Here is a 19,443-nt window from a genome sequence, read left to right as displayed (position 1 = left end):
TGACATTATACCTGCTGAGTCCTTCCGCCCCCCCCCCAATGCTGCCCTCTACAGAATCCACCCCCCAAAACTCCAGGTATTTCCCTCCTTAGAGCTGGCAACCCTACTTTCCCCTCAGTGCCTGATGGTAGGCAACTTAGTTTGGTCCAGTCACCTACTTTGGCCTTTGGGAGAAAACATATTGGGGCCAATCCTGATAGGTTTACCAACTCCCGATGGGAAATTCCTGGAGATTTGAGGGATGGAGTCTGAAGAGGGTGAGGTTTGAGGAGGGGTGGGACCTCAGACAGGTGCAATGCCATAGACTCCACCCTCCAAACCACTCAGTCCCTCATGGGGAACCATTGTTGCCAATTTCCAGGTGAGGGCTGGAGACCACTCAAAATTACAATTGCTCTGCAGAAGGGAGGGCGGAAGACAGCTGAAGTCAAAGGGGCAGATAATGGTAGGTTGATGGTTAGCTGCGAAGGAGATGGGGTTGCCAACTCCAGGCTGGCAAATTCCTGGGGATTTGAGGGGTGGAGCCTGGAGAGGGTGGGGTTTGCGGAGGGGTGGGACATCAGACAGGTAGAATGCCATAGACTCCACCCTCCAAACCAGCCATTTCGTCCTGGGTAACAATTGTTGCCAATTTCCAGGTGAGGGCTACAAATCACTCAAAATTACAACTGCTCTTCAGGGACCAGAGATCAGTTCCTCTGGAGAAAACATTGGACTCTGTCATTATACCCTGCTGAGGTCGCCACAGCAAAATGACACTGTTTGCCCAAAGCCAGAGCACTCCCCCAGAGCCTCTTTCTAGATCTCGTTGTATTTATTTCCACAACGGGCTTTACTGCTAGTTCATGTATAAAAGACTTCTCCAGCACCAGCTAGCTGTGATCATTTTTAACTAAAGAGATCAGGGATGGAATCTGGGACCTTCTGCATAAAAGCAGGTGCTATATCACTGAGCCATGGCCACTCTCAGATAAACACATGCTCTGTATGTCTGGTGTGTCTCCCCGCCCCCCGCCCCAAGCATATAACATTTAGGAGATCAGTACTATAGGTACTTTTAGCCATCTACTCTGACTGGCAGTCGCTCTTCAAATTATTGAGCCTTTTCCAGCTCATTATGACGACAAGGCAGTGATCCATGAGGGGGATATGACAATATCGGACATTAAACCTGGAGCCTTCTGCACGCGAAGCATGTGCTCTGACTGTTACTGAGCAAAACAGCACAGTTAACAGATCTAAAAGGGCACACTGTGTTGGCTTTTATGTCCACCTTTGAAATCACGCGTGGAGAAGGCTGTCTCCCAAAGGTACCACTAATGATGTCATTAAATGCAGATAGCTCATTTACCTGACTGCCACGTAAGGACTGTGTATGTTGAAGTAGTAGCGATGGCAGTAGTTCTGTATGTGCTTGCATGCATCCTTATTTTACATTTCTTAACTTCAAGAAGGAGATATTTGGAGGATGGCCTCATGCTGAATTGAGTCACTTGGTGACTTCACTATGTGTGACTCCACTTGAGGAAACAAGTGTATTTTCCCAGGCTGCTCTGAGAATTTTAGCTATTGCTAATATGGCCCTTTAGAGTCGTATGCTTGTGATGTAGTCTGTAAACCTGCACAGGTTTCTGAGTTTTGTGTTCTGAGTCTTCTAGGATATGTCCTAGTTAATTTCTTGAGTAGCACGAGTGGGTGCAATTACTACAGCTGCCTTAAGAGATCCCCAAGTTCCTTATGCATGAGAATATGGCCCTTGTATTTCATCTAGTGCTGTAGCATTATCAATGTGTAGAATTCTTATGGAGATCATAGCTAGAATGCTAACTACTTCTAGACACCTTATCCATATTTATACAGGTTCCTTGTGTGGACAAAGTTGGAATGTTATTTCCATTTTTTTGTGTGGGACTGCAGTGCGTTGCTTCCATGGAAACAGGTCACATGCTGAACTTCATCTTTTATATGTCGTCTGCTTCACCTTAGCTTGCAGAATAAAAAACTAACTGGCAGTAAATTTTACAAGTGGGTGCTTTGAATACTAGGTTGGGGGTGAAGCATGAAGTCCCAGTGTTAAAGTTACCTGCTGGCACATCCAGTCATTGCTTCCTATGTCCTCTACCTGAGGCCTAAAATACAGCAGTGGGGAGGAACAGTGACATGGAAACAGCTTGCAAGCAGGAAATGGTTCCCCTCTCTCACTAGCGCGGGCTGCTTTGTGTGATCCTTCCCTTGTCATGTTGCTCAGGAAGACGCAGCAGGGAAAGCAGATGGAGACTGGAGTGCACTGTAAGTCCCCGCCTTCTCTCCAGTTTTCCTTCTAAGGATGCCAAGATACGCCAGTGAGAAAATGGTTCCTCCTCCTGCATCCATATTGTGTTTCTCACTCTTTCCCTCTGCTGTTTGAAGAAGTGGGGACTAAGCTACTGTCTATGTGGGACAGGAAATGCTTTTTCTGGGGCAAGGTTATGTTTTGTGCGCAACCCATTTTTCAAACCCTTAGACTTGATTGATGTTGTATCTGACAGCCTTGGGATTCTGGAAATTCCTTACATGGTGACAAGAATTGAGGTGAAAAGGTCCCTGGATCTCTTTCTGGTTGATCCTTGGTGATATTTTAAGACTGGAGTTAGGTCAAGTTGCTTCTTTCCAGTTGAGCTTTTACTGATCTTTACTGTTTGATCCTGACCATACAGAAACGTTGTTGGACTTCAATACATGCTTGGGTGTCACAATCCCCAGAGAGAAGTTAAATGTAATCTTTCACTTTCTGTTGGTGTGTGTCAACAGGGTTGCAGTAGGTATGTCCCTGGCTGGCTTATTTCATGTCTTAGTTGCAAGTATGATGGTGTCAGCTCTTAAAAAGTCATCAAACTCCCTGCTAGGAATTGCTTAGATCCAGTTTTGCATGCCACATCTTCCTGCTTTTAAGAAATGAATGCCTATCCTTCCTAGTGAGTTGCTTAAAGATGCTCATTTTCTTTTTCTGCTAACTGCTGTGTTTAATAATTATAAATTCATAGGATTCAACAAGATCCTACAAGAGGTTAGGGGCTATTTAAAAACTGAGCATCACTTGGTATAATATATTCTGAAACACGTTTAAAGAAATCTGTCCCTGGTTATTCATGTGTTGCTTTGGTAGCATGCTAAATTTGTGTAAATGCATAAGTAGATAGCATTCTTTTAAGCACACCTGTTCAGGCCAGATGTGGATCAACCTTGCAAGCTATCACTGTGTAATTATCTCCTCTTGCTGGCTGCTGTTTGAGTGAAGAGATGAGGGCCTCTTTTAGGCACCATCTACATAGCCTGCAAAAACCAGCTTATTTTTTTCCCATGCATCCATGTATAAATGTCCAGCAGTCTGAATGTTCGGCACTTGCTTTTATCTTGGATTGCTTCCCTTGGTGTTCTTTCTGTTGGCAAATGGTCCCAAAATTCCCACGTGTGTCATGTTTCAAATATACTGGTATCTTCTCTGTCCTTCAAGGCAGCTCGCGGCAATTTGAACTAAATAATTTAAACAAATTAAAACTATTGGAACAAATCAGCAATAAAAGGCAGACAACAAAATACAGCAGAGAACATTAGCAGGTAATAAAGTCAATGGAATGTTCAGTCACTAAGCCCCAAACACCCTCTGAAGAAGCATCTAAAACAAGCGAAGGGGAAGATGATTGAGTCACCTGCAGAGGAGAATTCAAGAGCTTAGTTACCATGTAGCTGCCTGCGAAACCCGAAAGTGCAGATAAACCCGAAGTATGTTCAGTTGGTTTCATATCTTTAATAAGTCTAACCGCAACTGGTTCACTTGCAACACCTTAATTTTTCCTCAGTAACCATTGATCCCCAAAATGGTGGAATAATAAAAAAAAGTATATGAAGCACTGGCAGATGTATATGGAATGATTGTTTTCAATTTTGCATTTTAAAGAGAAGCCATTTCATGAGGTTGTATCTTTTTCCCCCTAGTAGGGAGGGGCAGTGGCTCAGTGGGAAGAGCCTCTGCTTTGCATGCAGTAAGTCCCAGGTTCAATCCCCAGCATCTCCAGTTAAGAAGGTCCAGGAAGTAGGTGATGTGAAAGATCTCAGCCTAAGATGCTGGAGAGCCGCTGCCAGTCTGAGTAGGCAGTACTGACCTTGATGGACCCCCAGCGTCTGATTCAGTATAAGGCAGCTTCGTAGTTACACTGTCTATTCATGTGACCCCTGTAGAACACGAGAACATGTTCAGGTGTCACAGAGATCTTCAAGATTTGAGTGTTAAATGACTGGGAATCTTGCTCATTACTTTCTGGGCTGTCTGTTTCTAAATATGCCCATTACGTAGGTAGCTTTCTCATCATTGCAACATATTTTGGGAAGGCAGGTAGTGTAATCATCTTGTCAGCTTCCCAGGGCCTGTTGGACAGGCAGGATATAAATACTTTAAATAATAAACCCCAAGGTGTTGGCTGGCTGGTTGGTTGGTTAGCCACACGAAGCATACCACTGCCATTTACTCATGTTGCATGAGCCTCAGATGGGATTTAACCTGATCCTTAACCTGTCCCTGTTATGTCTACAAAACATTTATCATGTGAGGAGGCTTTCTCGTTGCGGAAAATGGTTAAGGAGATTCTTGAGGGCTGCTTGACACATTATGTAAAAGATGTGCTCCCATTTGTCGCCCCTGTATCTGAACACGTCTGTTAACACATGTTGGGGCAGTCACTGGGGAGGCACGAGGGAACGGATGGAAATATTTTCCCCATAAAGTGGCCACAAAGCTGCAATTCTAAGACACAGAAATGAGTACCGTTGAAATCATCTGTGTGATAGATTAAGTCAGTATTTAGGATTGGGAAGGTAAAGTTGGAAATTGGGGGGGGAAGGTGGAATTCCACGGAAGTCAGAGGAGAGATGGGAATGCAAATATTTACACGCAAATATTTTCAGGTGCTGGGTCTGGAAAGTTTCCCTTTACTTGAGGGGTCCCTTGTCGAATGGGGAGAGGGTAGTGACCGAGGCTTTAATGGTACAATCCTAAACAGAGCTTTACATTCCTTAAATCCATTGAAGTCAGTTAATTCCAGTTAGGATTGAACTGTTAGGAGACTGGGAAAAGGTATGTGTGGGGGTGCACAATTTCTGGTGTTCTGTTAATCCCTGCCTAGAAACGTGGGCTTTGAAACAGTCATTTCTTCTAATGGCTGACAAACATTTGGGGAGAGTCATTCTCCACTGTCAAACTTCTGTACTCACCAGCAGTTTCCATTGCATGTCTGGCCCTTGCAAGCCATCTGTTTGGATACTGAGCCTGGAAGGAGGGTGTGTGGGTTGGGTTGGTTTTTTTTTTGGCAGGGAAGGAGAACAGAGTGTATAATTATCACCCAGAGGGAGATTAATGATTCCCAGTTTTCTTCTTTCCCCAAGTCTGCCTGCCTTGGTGTATGTTGACTAAATGCCCTGCTCTTGTCTGCAGCTCAGTAATGCGTAGAGATTCAGAGCTTCGCCGGTGGGAGATGAGCAGCTCTCGAGGAGAAGCCAGGCATTGATCCCTTCCCCCTCTGCCTCCTTTGAAATGTAATCCAGGGAGGAGGGTGTATTCTCTCATGGCCTCTTCAGGAACTGCCTCTCTCTGATCCCCCCCCCCCACCAGTCTCTTCAGAAGCCGCAGGAAAGATTGAGCCAGACACTCTCCTCCTTCTCCCCTGCTTTCTTGTGCCCCGACAGCTGATAAACGACACCGCATTTCTTCCATTGCAGAGTGAAATATGAAATCCCATAAAGCCACCTCACTTATTAGATGGTTCTCAGCAAGCTGCTTATTATGCGCCGTGGCATAATGCAGATTACAAATGTGACCAAATGATAATTAGCAGAGCTGGAGCGGCAATTAGCGTGCTTCTGCTGAGTGCTGATTACCTTTCAAAGGAGAAAGCAGCTGAACAGTTTGCAAACCTGAAAAATACCCTGACTCTTCTCTCTCAGCGCACCAAGAAGTGCCCTGACTGCCTCTGGGGATATGTTGCAGTGAACCAGTTTGCATCTTCCAGGATGAATCAACTGTCCATGCTGCCCTGCCAAATATTTTGCTCTAATATGTAAGAGGATGGAACATCTGCTCAGGATTAGGGAAACAGGGCTTTTTGGAGCAGCTGGCTAGCTCCATCCTCTTCCCTCAAATTTATCTGATCTTCAGAGAGTGGCTGCTTGTTGTCATTGGTCAGCTGAGCTGTCCAGTGCCTGCTCTGGTTCATTGATCCCCGGCAGGCTGTGCTGGGTTCCACACTGGGAGCCCTTCAGATAAATCAGTCCAACAGGGAGAAACATTGGACTGTATGAACCATAATTGGTGGGAGCAAAGACAATGCTTTCTTTGAGCTGACATCAAAGTTCTCTCTAGGATTAAGAACATAAGAAGAGCCCTGCTGTGTCAGACCAGTGATCCATCCAGTTCATCACCCTGTCTCTCTCACACCATGTCCAACCAGTTACAGTGGAGGCCAACAACCGGGCACAGAGGCTGTGGCCATCCCCTGATGTTGCCTCCCAGCACTGGTATTCAGAGGTTGTCTACCTCCGAACACCTTTAGTCACCATGGGTAGTAGTTATTGATGGATCTTTCCTCCATGAATTTGTCCAGTTCTCTTTTTAGATGCACAGAGTGTTGCCATGGCCTGGATTATTGTGAGGGAGCTCTACTGTCTGTTCTAAATAAATGTGGTCTCAATTTGTTGGCTCAAAGTGAGAGGTTGTATTGTCACCACCAGAATACATTTCTGCACCCAGACGACTTTGGAGACACAGTAAACGCATGATGAATTGGCAGATTCTTCAGACAGCCCAGGTTTCCCCCCCCCCCCACTAATAGCTATTCAGCTGTCATCTTAAAGTCCTCCTTAAGCATGAAGCTCGGCAAATCAGCAGGCTTTCATAAATACACTCACGAGGGGAATACCCCAACATTTGATGAAAACATCTCTTCAGCTCATGAGATTCTCCCCCCCCCCATGGACTGGGGGAAGTTCTCTCTCACACTGGACTGTGGAGCATGTAGCAACATGGGTGTCTCATGCTACTTCTGAATCCTGCAAAGCCACGCCATGACAAGACACTCCCTTCCCTCCAGGTTCTTCGGAATACGTGAAAGAGGGGAAGGGACCATGGGGATCACAAATAACGGCTATCTTGTAAGCCAAGGCAAAACTTGTGGGCCCTTTTAAATTGGACTAGCTTACTTAAAAGGTAATCCTAAAAAAATAACATATTTAATTTCAAACAGAATGCACTGGTTTGTTTTTTTAAAGAAGTAATATAATACCCTGTTTCCCCGAAAATAAGACCTACCCAAAAAATAAGCCCTAGCAGGATTTCTATGCATTTGTGGTATAAGTCCTAGTGTGTCTTCTTGAGAAAAAATAAATATAAGACAGTGTCTTATTTTTGGGGAAACACAGTAGTATGTAAAACTAGCTCTGGCTGTAGCGTTGGTGGTGGCTGCTCAGGTAAGTAATCTGCATGTGTGCAGATAAAGTTATTGTTTGGGGAGGGGTTTAACCCCCCCTCCCCCAACTTTTTTTTAACTTTTAACAAATTTGGAGAAAATCTCTTTTTCCTCAGTGTGGGCTCGATCTGCAGATTTAGATATCCCCAGATCCACCTACGCTTGAGAAATAGATATATAGAGATCACTTCAAACTGGAAATGTGGGTTCACCGGATTAATTGCGGCTCCATGCAAAATAAATCCTTCTACATAGAAAGCTATGAGGGAGAAGGATTTTTGCCTAGACTTCTCCCTCTTATGCTGGTGTTCTCTGGTGGGTTTTGTATAGAGGAACGTTCAGTACTGGGAGCGCCATCTGAAATGGTGAATCCTAGACACAAGCTTGCCATTGTCATGAGAACTGCACTTAAGATAAAGGCGGTGTTCTCCCCCCCCCCCTTAAAGCTCCCTTTCAGTATTTTATTACACATCTCTCCTTTTATATAATTCTGTTTTGGTCATGGACCCTCCTGAACATTCCACATGCTCCCAAATCAGTTCACTCCCTGATCTGTCACTCAGAAGCTGTCCCTATCCACTGGCTGTGTTGCCTGAGTCTCGCCTCCAATATTCTAAACAGTTTGCTGTTCCTCGTCCCCCAATAGCCAGTCGGAACACAGAGGTCATTTGCATATGTGGCCTGATTGGTCTTTGCCTCTAATATTCTAAACAGTTTGTTGCAAGTCATTGAATGTGTCCTGAGGTAAAATACATATCCCAATCTTCCCTTAAATGGTCACTGGAGTTGCCAATCTCCCTGTGGGGCCTGGAGATCTCCCAGAAATCACCGTGTTCCCCAACAGCACATCACTTCCCCTACAGAAAATCCCCCAGCTATTGCAATGGCTGCTTTGGACAGTGGACTCTATGGCATTATACCCTGCTGTTAAGTCCCTCCACACCCCAAACCCTGCCCTCCCCAGGCTCTACCCCTCAAATCTACAGGTCTGGCCCTTCCCTTAGTATTCCCAGTCTCCATGTAGCACCTGGAGATCTCCAAGATCAGATCTCCTGGAGAAAATGGCTGCTTTGGGCAATGGACTCTATGGAGTTATACTCTGCTGAGGTCCCTCTGCACCCCAAACCCTGCCCTCCTCAGGCTCTACCCCTCAAATCTACAGGTATTTCCCAACCCAGAGTTGGCAACCCTGTAACTGGCTATGGAACCGCTTTCCAGACCCTTGGAACCCAGAAGACATGGTAAAGGAGGAGGTGCTTTTCTACCTTAGCTGCCACTGCATAACCCCAAATCAACATAAGTCAGGGGTGGAGGGAACCATACCTGTTACCATGAGGCTGTCCTCCCATACTACCCACTTGGGACAGCAAAATGACTTGAGACAGCCCTGCCTTATAGCTAAGCAGAAGGAAAGAAACAGTCGGGACACTCACTTCTAGAGCTCATTGTATTTTTCCCCACAACGGGTCTTACTCCTAATCAAAATATAAATATAATATGCAAAGTTCCTCATGACAGGAAATTTAGACTAAATATTAAAAAGGAGGCCACCGCTTACCAAGGACAAACATTTTTGGAGGAAACCAAGCAACTTGTAAAGAAAGTGTGAACTAATATCAAATATGTATTACAGTGGACTGAATTCTCAAGCAGGGAGGATTCACATAAGGCATTTTAAAACATAATATATGTATTAGATTCACACAGTGATGTAGGCTCAGACATTGCATTCTAATCCTCCCAAACACAGTTTGGAAATAGAGGGGCATGTTTCAGACATGCGTGTTGGTTCCTTTTTCCGTTTCCTGGCTTCTTCTAACCAACCAAACTGGTTTACTTACAAACTGGTTTAATGTGGCATGAGGTTTTATAGGCAAGAGTCTATCAGATTGGCTGCATGAATTTGTACTGAGCTGGTGGTTAGGTGTGTATATGTACTCACAAAAGTATTTCTGAAGCCTAGCCTCCTCCTTGACAGGCTGGTTTTCAGTCTGTTTCCACAAGAGAGTATTCTGTTGTGTGAACCCCCAGTTGCAGAACAAAGTCGTACAACCAAGACACAGGTTTCCTGCTTCAGGGAGAGCTGCGGCTCAGGGCCTGCCACCTCCTGTGCAGATCTGTCCAGCTCAGTCACTGCCGATTAAACTGGCAGCCAATGTTGATCAGATTAGATTTGCTTTGTTCAGCTGTCCAGAGCAAGGACCTACGCAGGAGCCAAATGCGGGCGAGCAGGCAAAAGACACTCTTCGTGTTTTTGTTCTGCTGTGTTAACACGACAGGAAGTGAAAATCCATCCCCAGAGCTCGGCATAGCCCACATTCCCAGGCACCGAACCTTGCCAAAGGGGAGGCAGCTGTTTCCCTCAGTTATTGCTTTTGTGATTGCAGAAGTTTAATGAGAATTGTGTGCGCTGGAGGGTAAATGTGAGAGCACCTCTTGCCTCTCTAACAGGACACTGAGTTTGCATTGCCATTGCTCCTGCCATTTTCTTTTTTCAGTGTCAGTACAGGAGTGTCCCTGAGACTTGACGAAGGCTTCTGTAATGAGTTGCAAATTTAACCCTTGCCTCTGGCACTGTAGCAAGAATAATGTAGAAATGTGCTTCTCAGAGGAAGAGAGATCGTCTCTGTTGACAGGTGCTCCTACTGACCAGGATTTTGGAGGCAGGATGGTTGGTCTCAATGGGAGGATGTCACCCCTGCCGTAGTTTTTTTCCTGCCTTGGGACTTGCAAGGAGCTGTGCTTCACTTAGAACTTTGGTTTTCCACCAGTCTCTCTTCAGCTCTTTCCCTTCTGTACAATCCCCCTCTGCATGGGTTTAGAAAGAAAGGGAGCTGCCTTTTAGTTCTCAGGCAAGGGGCTATGGCTCACTGGTAGAGCCTCTGCTTGGCATGCAGAAAGTCCCAGGTTCACTCCTTGGCATCTCCAAGTAAAAAGATCAGGTACTAGGTGATGTGAAGGACCTCCACCTGAGGGCCTAGAGAGCCACTGCCAGTCTGAGTGGACAACACTGACCTTGATGGACCAGTGGTGTGATTCAGTATAAGGCGTGTGGGTGTTCACTGTGGTGGGAGGTGAGGCAGCTGGAACATCTTCACAGGGAGCAGTCTCCTGACCTAACGAAGTACATTATCTGCTCCTGATCAAAGTGCTGGGGAAGCACCACCTATCAGCAAGCAGAGGAGGACATGGCAGAACCCCAGCAGTGTGCCATAGGCTGACACCTGCCCAGCATTAAGCTAACAAACAACAGGCAAGAGACGGCAGAAGGAGCAGGGGCAAGCTCCAGGGTAGGTGCCACCCTTTCCATGTATTTCTCTCACCCACCACAGTGGCGGGTTACCTGATGCCTCAAAGGGTCAGATGGTAGTTCAGGAGGTAGCTCCCAACTGGGTCCCTCTAAAGTCGTGGAGAGGGGCAGCGGCAAATGGGAGGAGCTTCCCTCAGCTTCACCATCCCTTTCTCAGCCAGCAGAAGCAAGAGCCCAGGTAAACTGGCCACACAATCTCTCCTCAGCTCAAATTCCTGGCCCAGCGAAACAGAGCAGAAGACTGTCTTCCAGCCTGAAGAACCCCACTTTTCCAGGGAACAGGACTCAGGAGCAGATTGTGATGTCTCTGCTGGATAAATCTATCCTGTGGTCCTACGTGACTACAGCAATGAGGGTGCAGGGTTATCTCCTGGCACAGGGGGTTGGTGATACCTACTTGGGGCTCATCCGGAAGCAAGAACAGCAGTCCTGTAGATAAGAACCTAAGAAGAGCCCTGCTGGATCAGACCAGTGGTCCATCTAGTCCAGCATCCTGTCTCACACAGCGGTCAACCAGTTCCTCTGGACAGCCAACAACAGGGCATAAAGGCCAAGGCCTTCCCCTGATGTTGCCTCCTAGCTCTGGGATTCAGAGGCTTAGTGCCTTTGAATGTGTTGGTTCCCTTCAGTCACCAAGGCCACTGATAGACTTATCCTCCATGAAGCTATCTAATCCCCTTTTAAAGCTCTTTATACCTGTGGCCTTCACTACATCATCTGGCAGCAAATTCCAAATTCTAATCACTCTCTGTGTAAAGTAGACAGATTTCCCAAAGTGTCAGCTTGAAGGTTTTCTGCTCTTTGCTGTCATGCGTCTGTACCAAGCAGTAGGACCCTCCACAGGGTAATAGTTCAGATGAGCTGGTATGTGGTACTGCTTCTGAAGTATTTAGTGTTCTAGAGGGGGAGAAAAAGCCAAACCAGAGACTTTGGTTCCCAGGAAAAACTTTGCATACAGGAAAGCAGCCAGAACCATCATGTGGCAGATGCCTTTTCAGGGTATGGCGGCAGGATTTATTTTCTGTGGTGATCACATGGATGGGCCAGCATGGGAATTCTGTTTTGTACAGATACAGGCAAGTGGACACAGCTCTGAAATTATCTCCCCTTCTTATGGGCACATTGCCCTGGATGTATTGGTGATTCTGCTGTTCTCTGTGCTCCTGCAGTGTGATCCCCTATGCTCCAACTATTTTGATTTACTACGGACCGTTCCTGTTTCTGGTGTCTGTCCTTATAGTAATTGCAATCCGTATGTTCTCCGTATTTTTTTTTATTGGGCATGCTGTGTTACAAAACATTGTTAGTGTGAATTAGTAGCACAGTTTGTTCTTCAGAGTCCATTCTGTGGGGGGGGGGGACGACACGGGACTACTGAAGGCGTGGATGCGTCTTTATTATTTACTTTGTTTATGTACAAAATCTGTATACCGCCTTTCTGCCCAGTCAGGGCCACCATCTTACACAAATACACAAATTAACACTGGGGAGCCATGCAGTACACGGGTTGCCATTGCTTGCACCGTAGCTACTGAGATATGTTGTGAACCATTGCAGGCATACCGTAGAGCCAGTCATGTTTTTCTAGTATATTTTTAAGCACAGACACTTTCTTGACATTTAAAGCAGGGCAGGACAAGCCACATTGCAGTAAATGAACATAGCATGCAGTGGTTGGAGTACAGCCTTCCCCATTGTGTCAAAACTGTCACACACTGTGTGTGTGTTGGAGAATGGATTAAATGAGGTTGGAACATCCGTGCCAGAATTCTGGCTGTGTATGAACATTTGAACAGATGGCTGCGCTGACATCTCCAGCTATCAAGGCTGTGTAACATGCTGGATTTGCAGTGCCAGTCAGGGATGTCAGCAGCCCTGCTGGATTCTGTTCTCCACCAGCAGATTTATTAGATGCAGACTGGTTGTACCTTCTTCTGCAGATTGGGACCAGCGGCAGACCATCCTGGTTTGGGGATGTTTTGGAAGGAAGGGACCCAGCCGCCCCACATTCATCTCTGCTCACTTGTTGTTCAACTACCGCATTTCTTTCTTTCTTTTTTCCAGATGGAGTCTCCAGTGTCCACCCCCGCAGTGCTGCCACTGCATCTTCTTGTCCCCGTTGTCAACAGTGATATCTCGTCACCGTGCGAGCAGATAATGGTACGCACTCGCTCTGTGGGGGTGAACACCTGTGACGTGGCCCTGGCTACCGAGCCAGAGTGCTTGGGCCCCTGTGAACCCGGTACCAGCGTCAATCTGGAGGGCATCGTGTGGCAGGAGACGGAGGACGGTAGGTTCCTTCAGTGACGTCTTGTTTTAGACCGCCATTGGTCCAGCGGTGCCCCAGACCACAGCATCTCACCCCGGCCCAAATTAGTTCAGCCCATTGCACAAAATGAAAGCATGCCTCGGGGCACTCTGCCCTCTAGTGCCGCTGCCCAACTGGTGCAGCCTAAACCTAGTCAAGCTTGCCTCCCTGTACACAATGAGCGCATGCCCCAGAGGCATCTGCAGTGGGTGCTCTGTGATGGCTTCCTGCCTTCTCCACCACCGGCCCCGCCCCTTCTCTGTTGACCCAGCATCCAAGCACCTGGCTCTTGAGGCAGAGAGCCACCCGACATCTGTGCAGTTGGCTGTGCTTGCCTTAGGCAGTTGCTTTGATTTGCGGACTTGGGCCCCTAAATTTAGGCACAAGAAAGCCTTTTTTTTATTTTTCCAGTGGAGGGTGCTTTGTTTTGCATTTAAGAGCTAGCAAATGCATCTCCAAAGCTACACATTTTACCTGATAGGAGTTTGAAATCTGAATTATTTTCCCACTTCTATACCGTGCATTTACAAACAAAAAACCCCCAAAACCTTTTTCCAGGTCTTTGTTCAGGTTAAGTCTCTTTAAAGTCAGACAGCGCCACAAATTAGATGTTTGCCAAATGTGTAAATGAGCTCTCTCTGTCTTGGGATGACTTTGTTTTCAGCTGCAAAAAAAAAATAACAGGTGCCTTTCCCTCCCCTTAAAGCTGCTGCACTTTCACTGCTGCCAGCACCATCCCATCCTCTTTGCTCTTGAAGAGACGCGATTCTCCTAGGCAGGCAGCCAGGAGGACCTGGGAGGTAGTCAATTATCTTGAGCGAGAGTGATGCAAGGACAACATCTTGCTGAGATGCAAAATGCATCTCCTTGGCCTGTTACAGATCCATCTTGATGCGATGCCAGACAGGCTGGAGTTGACAGATTCTAAGAGGTTATAATTTGATAAGACAGAGAGAGGATGACAAGTACTCTCGCCCACCCACCCACTGGGCCTGTACACTGGTATTTTTACTGCCTTGTGCAAAATCCTATGAATAAAGTCCAGGTTAACTGATATTTACTTATTTATTTATTTATTAAATTGGATCTGCTAGGCTTCCCTTTCCTACAATCAAGGCTCAGGGCGACTTACAACAGAGCAAAATACAATAAATAATTTGATTTAAAAACCAATATTAAAAATTACCCAAAAAAAGTCAGTAAATAAACAATATACATTCTAAGAGGATGGGGGAAAGAAATTCAGCTCCCCAAGCCTAGGGGGGAGGGGTTACGAAGAATGGGTGGGGAGTATGTGAAAGTGCCAGGTCGCTGTCCTCAACCAAATGCCTGGCGGAACATCTCTGCCGTGCATGCCCTGTGGAAAGGTAGTAACTCCCGCAGGGCATGGGTGTTTTCCATCAGAGAGTTCCACCAGGCAGGGGCCAGGGCCAAGAAGGCCCTGGACCTGGTTGAGGACATCCGGCTCTCTCTCAGGCCAGGATCACCAGGAGCTTTTTATTCCCTAAGCGTAATGCTCTTCCGGGGGCATACTGAGAGAGGTGGTCCCAAAGTTATGTAGGTCCCTAACTGCTAAGGGCCTTGAAGGTCAAGGCCAAAACCTTGAACTTGATCTGATGCTCCAGTGGAAGCCAGTGCAGCTTGCGCAGCACAGGTTGGATGTGTGTCATCCGAGGGCATTATACCTGTCCCAACTATTGTTATTATTGTTGTTGTTGTTGTTTCACACTCACACACCCCGGTTTACCTTGGTTGATGGTCCCGTCCTAGTAGCTTTCCTTTTAACCTTTTATTTTTAGTCTTCTAATAAACATCGTGTTAAAGTCGTTATGACACAAGAGGTGAACTTAATGAACCCTGCTGGTGTTTTCCTCCCTCTCTGTGATAGCTTTAGCTGGCTTTGAACAAGAGTTTAGATTTGAGGCTTCCCTGTTTCAGAAGTGACAGTTCCCAAAGACTGGCTCTCACCCTACTAACCCCAAGGAGTACAAAGCAGAAGCCACTGACTAGCTGATCTGAATCTAGGTGTCAGGCTCCTCCCAGTAAGTCCCAGGCGGTCCTCGTCTTCTCCCCAGCCTCTGAAATGATCAAGAAATGGCAAGGTGAGAATGGGAGGAATGAGAATTACTTCATATTTCACGCTTTTCTAGGCAGAGGTTATCAAGAAGATGGAGAGCAAGGCGGGGGTGGGGGGGGGAATGTCTTCGGACCCAGCCTTCTGGGGGGGTGAAAATACCCTGAAAGAATTTCGTCCTTCCAGAGGACTGATAGTGAAGCTGCCTCTCTCTCGGTCTCTGCTGATGCCCAGTCACGCTTTAATGGTTTTTTTGCAGCCTTCTCCTCTCCCCCATCCCCTGGTCTGTGCCTGTCCTTCTGCGTTAGCCCTTCCAGAACAGCTATAATTTCAGGTCTTGCCTGGGAGGCATTCTGCGATTCCTGCCGCTTTAGCTATTTTTAGCCTGCACTCATTTCACGAATGTGTGCAGAGAGGTCTTGCCTGGCAGGCCACACTGGCTGCTGCACGGTCCCTGCTGCCAGAACTTGCGGCATCTCTCCTGCGGGAGGCCATGCATCTTTTAGATCCAAGCTCTCGCATCGTCCAGCGCATAGGGTCCGATCAGTGTGCTGGGCAAGAAGTGTGCCAGCCGACCCCCATTTAGTCGTGCTGTGTGGATTTTGAGCTAGTGCTCACCGGTTGAGGAATCTCATGTGTGCAGCACGACCACTGCAGATGGCAGGGGTTTATTTTACTCCTCCTAACAATAGGAACGGGGGAGAAGAGATCTGTTCTCTGAAGAACCAGCAGTCCTGCTTCTTTCTGGGGAGTTTGATAGGCGGGCACTTTGGCCTCCAGCTGAGACCCTCTTCTCAGGTCCTCTGCCTTGCAACCTGCAGAGTTAATGCCAGTGGATGACCAGAGACAGGTCCTTTTCAGGGCTGACATCTTGCCTTCGTAAAATCCCTCTCCCCTTGAGACTCACCTCGCACCTCTTTTCATTTCCTTTAGGTGCTAGGCCAAAATATTTCCGTTTACCCACATGTTTAACTGAGGGGTCTCATAGCTGTAGCTGTTTTATCGTCTGCTCTTCGCCTGGCTGTTTTACTAATATAATTTTTAGACTGCTCTGGGTGGTATTTTTATTATCTATTTATTTATTACATGGGTTGTTTTATTTGTGTTTTTATTGGTGTCATTTGTTTTTCTGTTTTGCTGGGTTTTGTTTTATCGTTTTAGCTGTGAGCCTCTTGAGCCACAGCGGACACAATTTTTATAAATAAGCGAGCCCTGGGTTTCCGTACATTTCCTGCAGTGCTGCTTCTGCCCTGCTCTTCCCGACTTCAAACGTTTCTAGCTGTTGTCAAGTTTGGGAAAGTCAGAAAAGTTCCCTCTAGCAGCAAGGCGAGGAGGGAGCCCCTGGACTACTTCATCGGGACAGGTACAGCCTCCCTGTGGGATTGTATCAGAAATTGCTCTGCTGGGTGAGGCGGCAAAGTGGAGGACAGCCAGACTGCCACGCCCCACCACAGTCACCTGGCTTGCTGGGCGTTCCCCATGGGCCTGTCCCTGTTTTCCTGAAGGGACTTCTTATGTGGAGGAATCAAATGCCAAGATAGTGGTGACTGGTGAGACCACTCACTCCCTCGCCTGTGGCAAGTGAGGAACTCTTCCTGGTGGCCCAGCTGCGAGAAAGTTTTGTCAACCGACAGGGAGTGACTACTCTGTCTCTCTTGGGGCCAGGGATGTGCTGCAAACGACTTATGGGGGCAACCAAGTATGATTTGCTGCTTGGCTAGTTACCCTGTCGCCATCAGTCTCTCTGTGGTCCTTTCCGCACTTGGATCTCATCCCTGGTTTTATCAGAGTTCAACTCGCGACACAATACCTTGCATTTATCCCTGGTTGTAACAGCATCCGTTTATCCGGGGACAAGTGTGGGGCGAAACTGGGGTGACCTCAATGTAATGTGGAAACAAAAAAATACCCCGAGATAATTACAGGAGTGAACTCTAGTGTAGAATGCAAGCTCGGGGACAGGGCTGTACCAGGGTTTTAAGGTCTAGTGCGGAATCACCCCGTGTGTATCTGCCTGATAGCTGATGGGTTCATCCCCTTGGCCTGAATGGCGATTCTGCAAATTCTACCTTAGGAGAAAAGTCACCGAGATTTGATGGGAAGAAAAAGCAGGAAGGAAACGTGCTCCGTTGTGGCATACAGAGAAGGGTGTGTGTCTCTCCCCAGAACCCCTGGCTGTGGTTCACAATCTACGTGAGAGTTGGAGCTTTCCTCCTCTCTGCTGTATGGTCTGGGGGGACAGCTAGCTCGGCAGCCCATCTGCGCTTTTGATTCCATGCAGCAGCAGACTCCTCACTGCAGCTTGTTCTGCCTGCCTTCCCTTCCGCAGGACAACCGTTGTGTTAAGTACTCTGAACAACATTTTAAGGCAGCTGTCTTAGCAGGCTCCCTAATTCTGTTATGTGCAAGCCTGATCTGCTGGGATCATTAATGGATCTAATTATCCTGGAATGCGGCACTCCACTGGCCGCCTCAGCCGACGCCAGGATCCCTTTTTCCTGTTGCTGTGATTAATGCCACCTGGAGCGAAGCCTGGCAATGGAAGAGAGAGAAAGCCTCCCATCTCCCCGGACCTGCTTGGGGGCAACCGGTTGCAGCCAACTCTTTCAACTGATGATTCGAGCACCAGCCCTGTTCACCTGGGAAATATCAGCAGCCAATAGCAACAGTGCTGAGAGCTAAAAAAGCCATTGTCTGACACGGAGATCTTCATAGCAACAAGGATCACTGCATGGTAACGGCAGCTGCTGCACAAAGGAAACGTCAGAAGCATATTCCTCCAAATCTCTCTCTCTCTCCCTTCCTTTTATCTCGCGGGGTGAGAGGCACCCTGGCTTGCAGTATTTCTTTCGTCCTTTTTTGTTTCAAGAGGTGTACGTTTTCTCTGAGAGAGGAGAGGCCATTCTCTGGAGTCTCCGGATGGGAATAAAAGGGAAAAGGTGATGCCATTGTGGAGGCTGTGGCTGCATACAAAGCCCTTTGAATGGTGCATAAATTCAGATCTGGGTTCTACGAGGAAACTCAGAAGTTAGCCGCTGGTTTGCAGTCTACAAATTAGAGAGACAAAGCTATTTTCTTTTTTAAGAACCTGCGTGTTCCCAGCTGTGGTAAATATTAAGAGCTTTTGCTGAAATGTGATCTTCCTCTTTTCTCCCTGCCCACGAACTTCTGGTTGTTTGTGAGCATTAAAACGAGAATAGGGGAAGATCTTGTAAGAGAGGCTTATTTGGGGAAGGAGGAGGAAGGGTTCTCAAGCTGCCATGTCTTTTCCTGGTTTCTGAAGAAACTTAGGCTCAAATTTTACACACACAGAGATATCATTTATTTATTATTTTAATTTATACCCTGCCCTCCCCGCAAGCAGACTTAGGGCGGCTTACACTAATTTGTACCCTGTACCATAAAACCATGTACAAAATGTAAACAACTTACAACAACATTAAACATTAAAAGCAGTAAAAGAAACAACTTAATTAACAATTAAAGTGCTAGTGATAGTACTATATTATGGGAGATGTGCACTCCCTCCCATTACTGGAATGAGGATGGTATTTTATGTGTTTTATTTTTTATTTTAATTAATTTGTATCCCGCCTTTCTCCCGAATGGGGACCCCAAAGCAGCTTATATCGTCCTCTTCTCCATTTTTATCCTCACAACCACCCTGTGACGTAAGAACATAAGAGACGCCAATGTTGGATTGGGCCAAAGGCCCATCCAGTCCAACACTCTGTGTCTCACAGTGGCCAAAAATACTAGGTGCCATCAGGAGGTCCACCAGTGGGGCCAGGACATTAGAAGCCCTCCCACTGTTGACCCCCCCCCCCAAGCACCAAGAAGACAGAGCATCACTTGCCCCAGAGTCCCTATCTATACCTTGTGGCTTATAGCCACTGATGGACCTCTGCTGAGAGAGTGTGAGTGGCCCAAGGTCACCCAGCGAGCTTCCAAGGCATAAGAATTTATCCAAAATAAATGAAAGGCAGTCTCCGTCTGCAGGCTTATAATCAAACAGTCTTGAGACATAAAGAAGGAGAAGTAAGGATGCGGCAGATGGATAGACCGGAAGAAAACGTAAATTATTTTTAACAGCTTTTTGAGTGGTACAGAGCATTCAGCCTGGGAATAAGCAAAATCCAAAGAAGGAAGAAAGGAAGAAAGAAAATGCAATAAAACTTTAAAAGCATCGACCAAATGGGGGCCGGGAGGCAAAGGGAGAGAGGAAAGCCTGCAGAGCTGCACTCCATGATGTCACAGA

General features: G+C 46.9%; 1 protein-coding gene across 3 annotated transcripts in view; it reads left to right on the top strand.

Moving 5' to 3' along the window:
• ZNF609 (zinc finger protein 609) overlaps positions 1-19,443 on the top strand; it is a 105,807-nt gene that overhangs the window by 64,650 nt on the left and 21,714 nt on the right. For all 3 annotated transcript variants that reach the window (XM_015418941.1, XM_015418933.1, XM_015418948.1), the window contains exon 2: positions 12,868-13,093. In XM_015418941.1, the coding sequence (XP_015274427.1) occupies positions 12,868-13,093 (226 nt within the window). The remainder of the gene's footprint in view (positions 1-12,867; positions 13,094-19,443) is intronic.

The sequence above is a fragment of the Gekko japonicus genome, unplaced genomic scaffold (assembly GCF_001447785.1).
Source record: "Gekko japonicus isolate JY-2015 unplaced genomic scaffold, Gekko_japonicus_V1.1 scaffold150, whole genome shotgun sequence".
Lineage (NCBI taxonomy): Eukaryota > Metazoa > Chordata > Lepidosauria > Squamata > Gekkonidae > Gekko > Gekko japonicus.
This window is presented reverse-complemented; position numbering and strand designations above follow the sequence as displayed.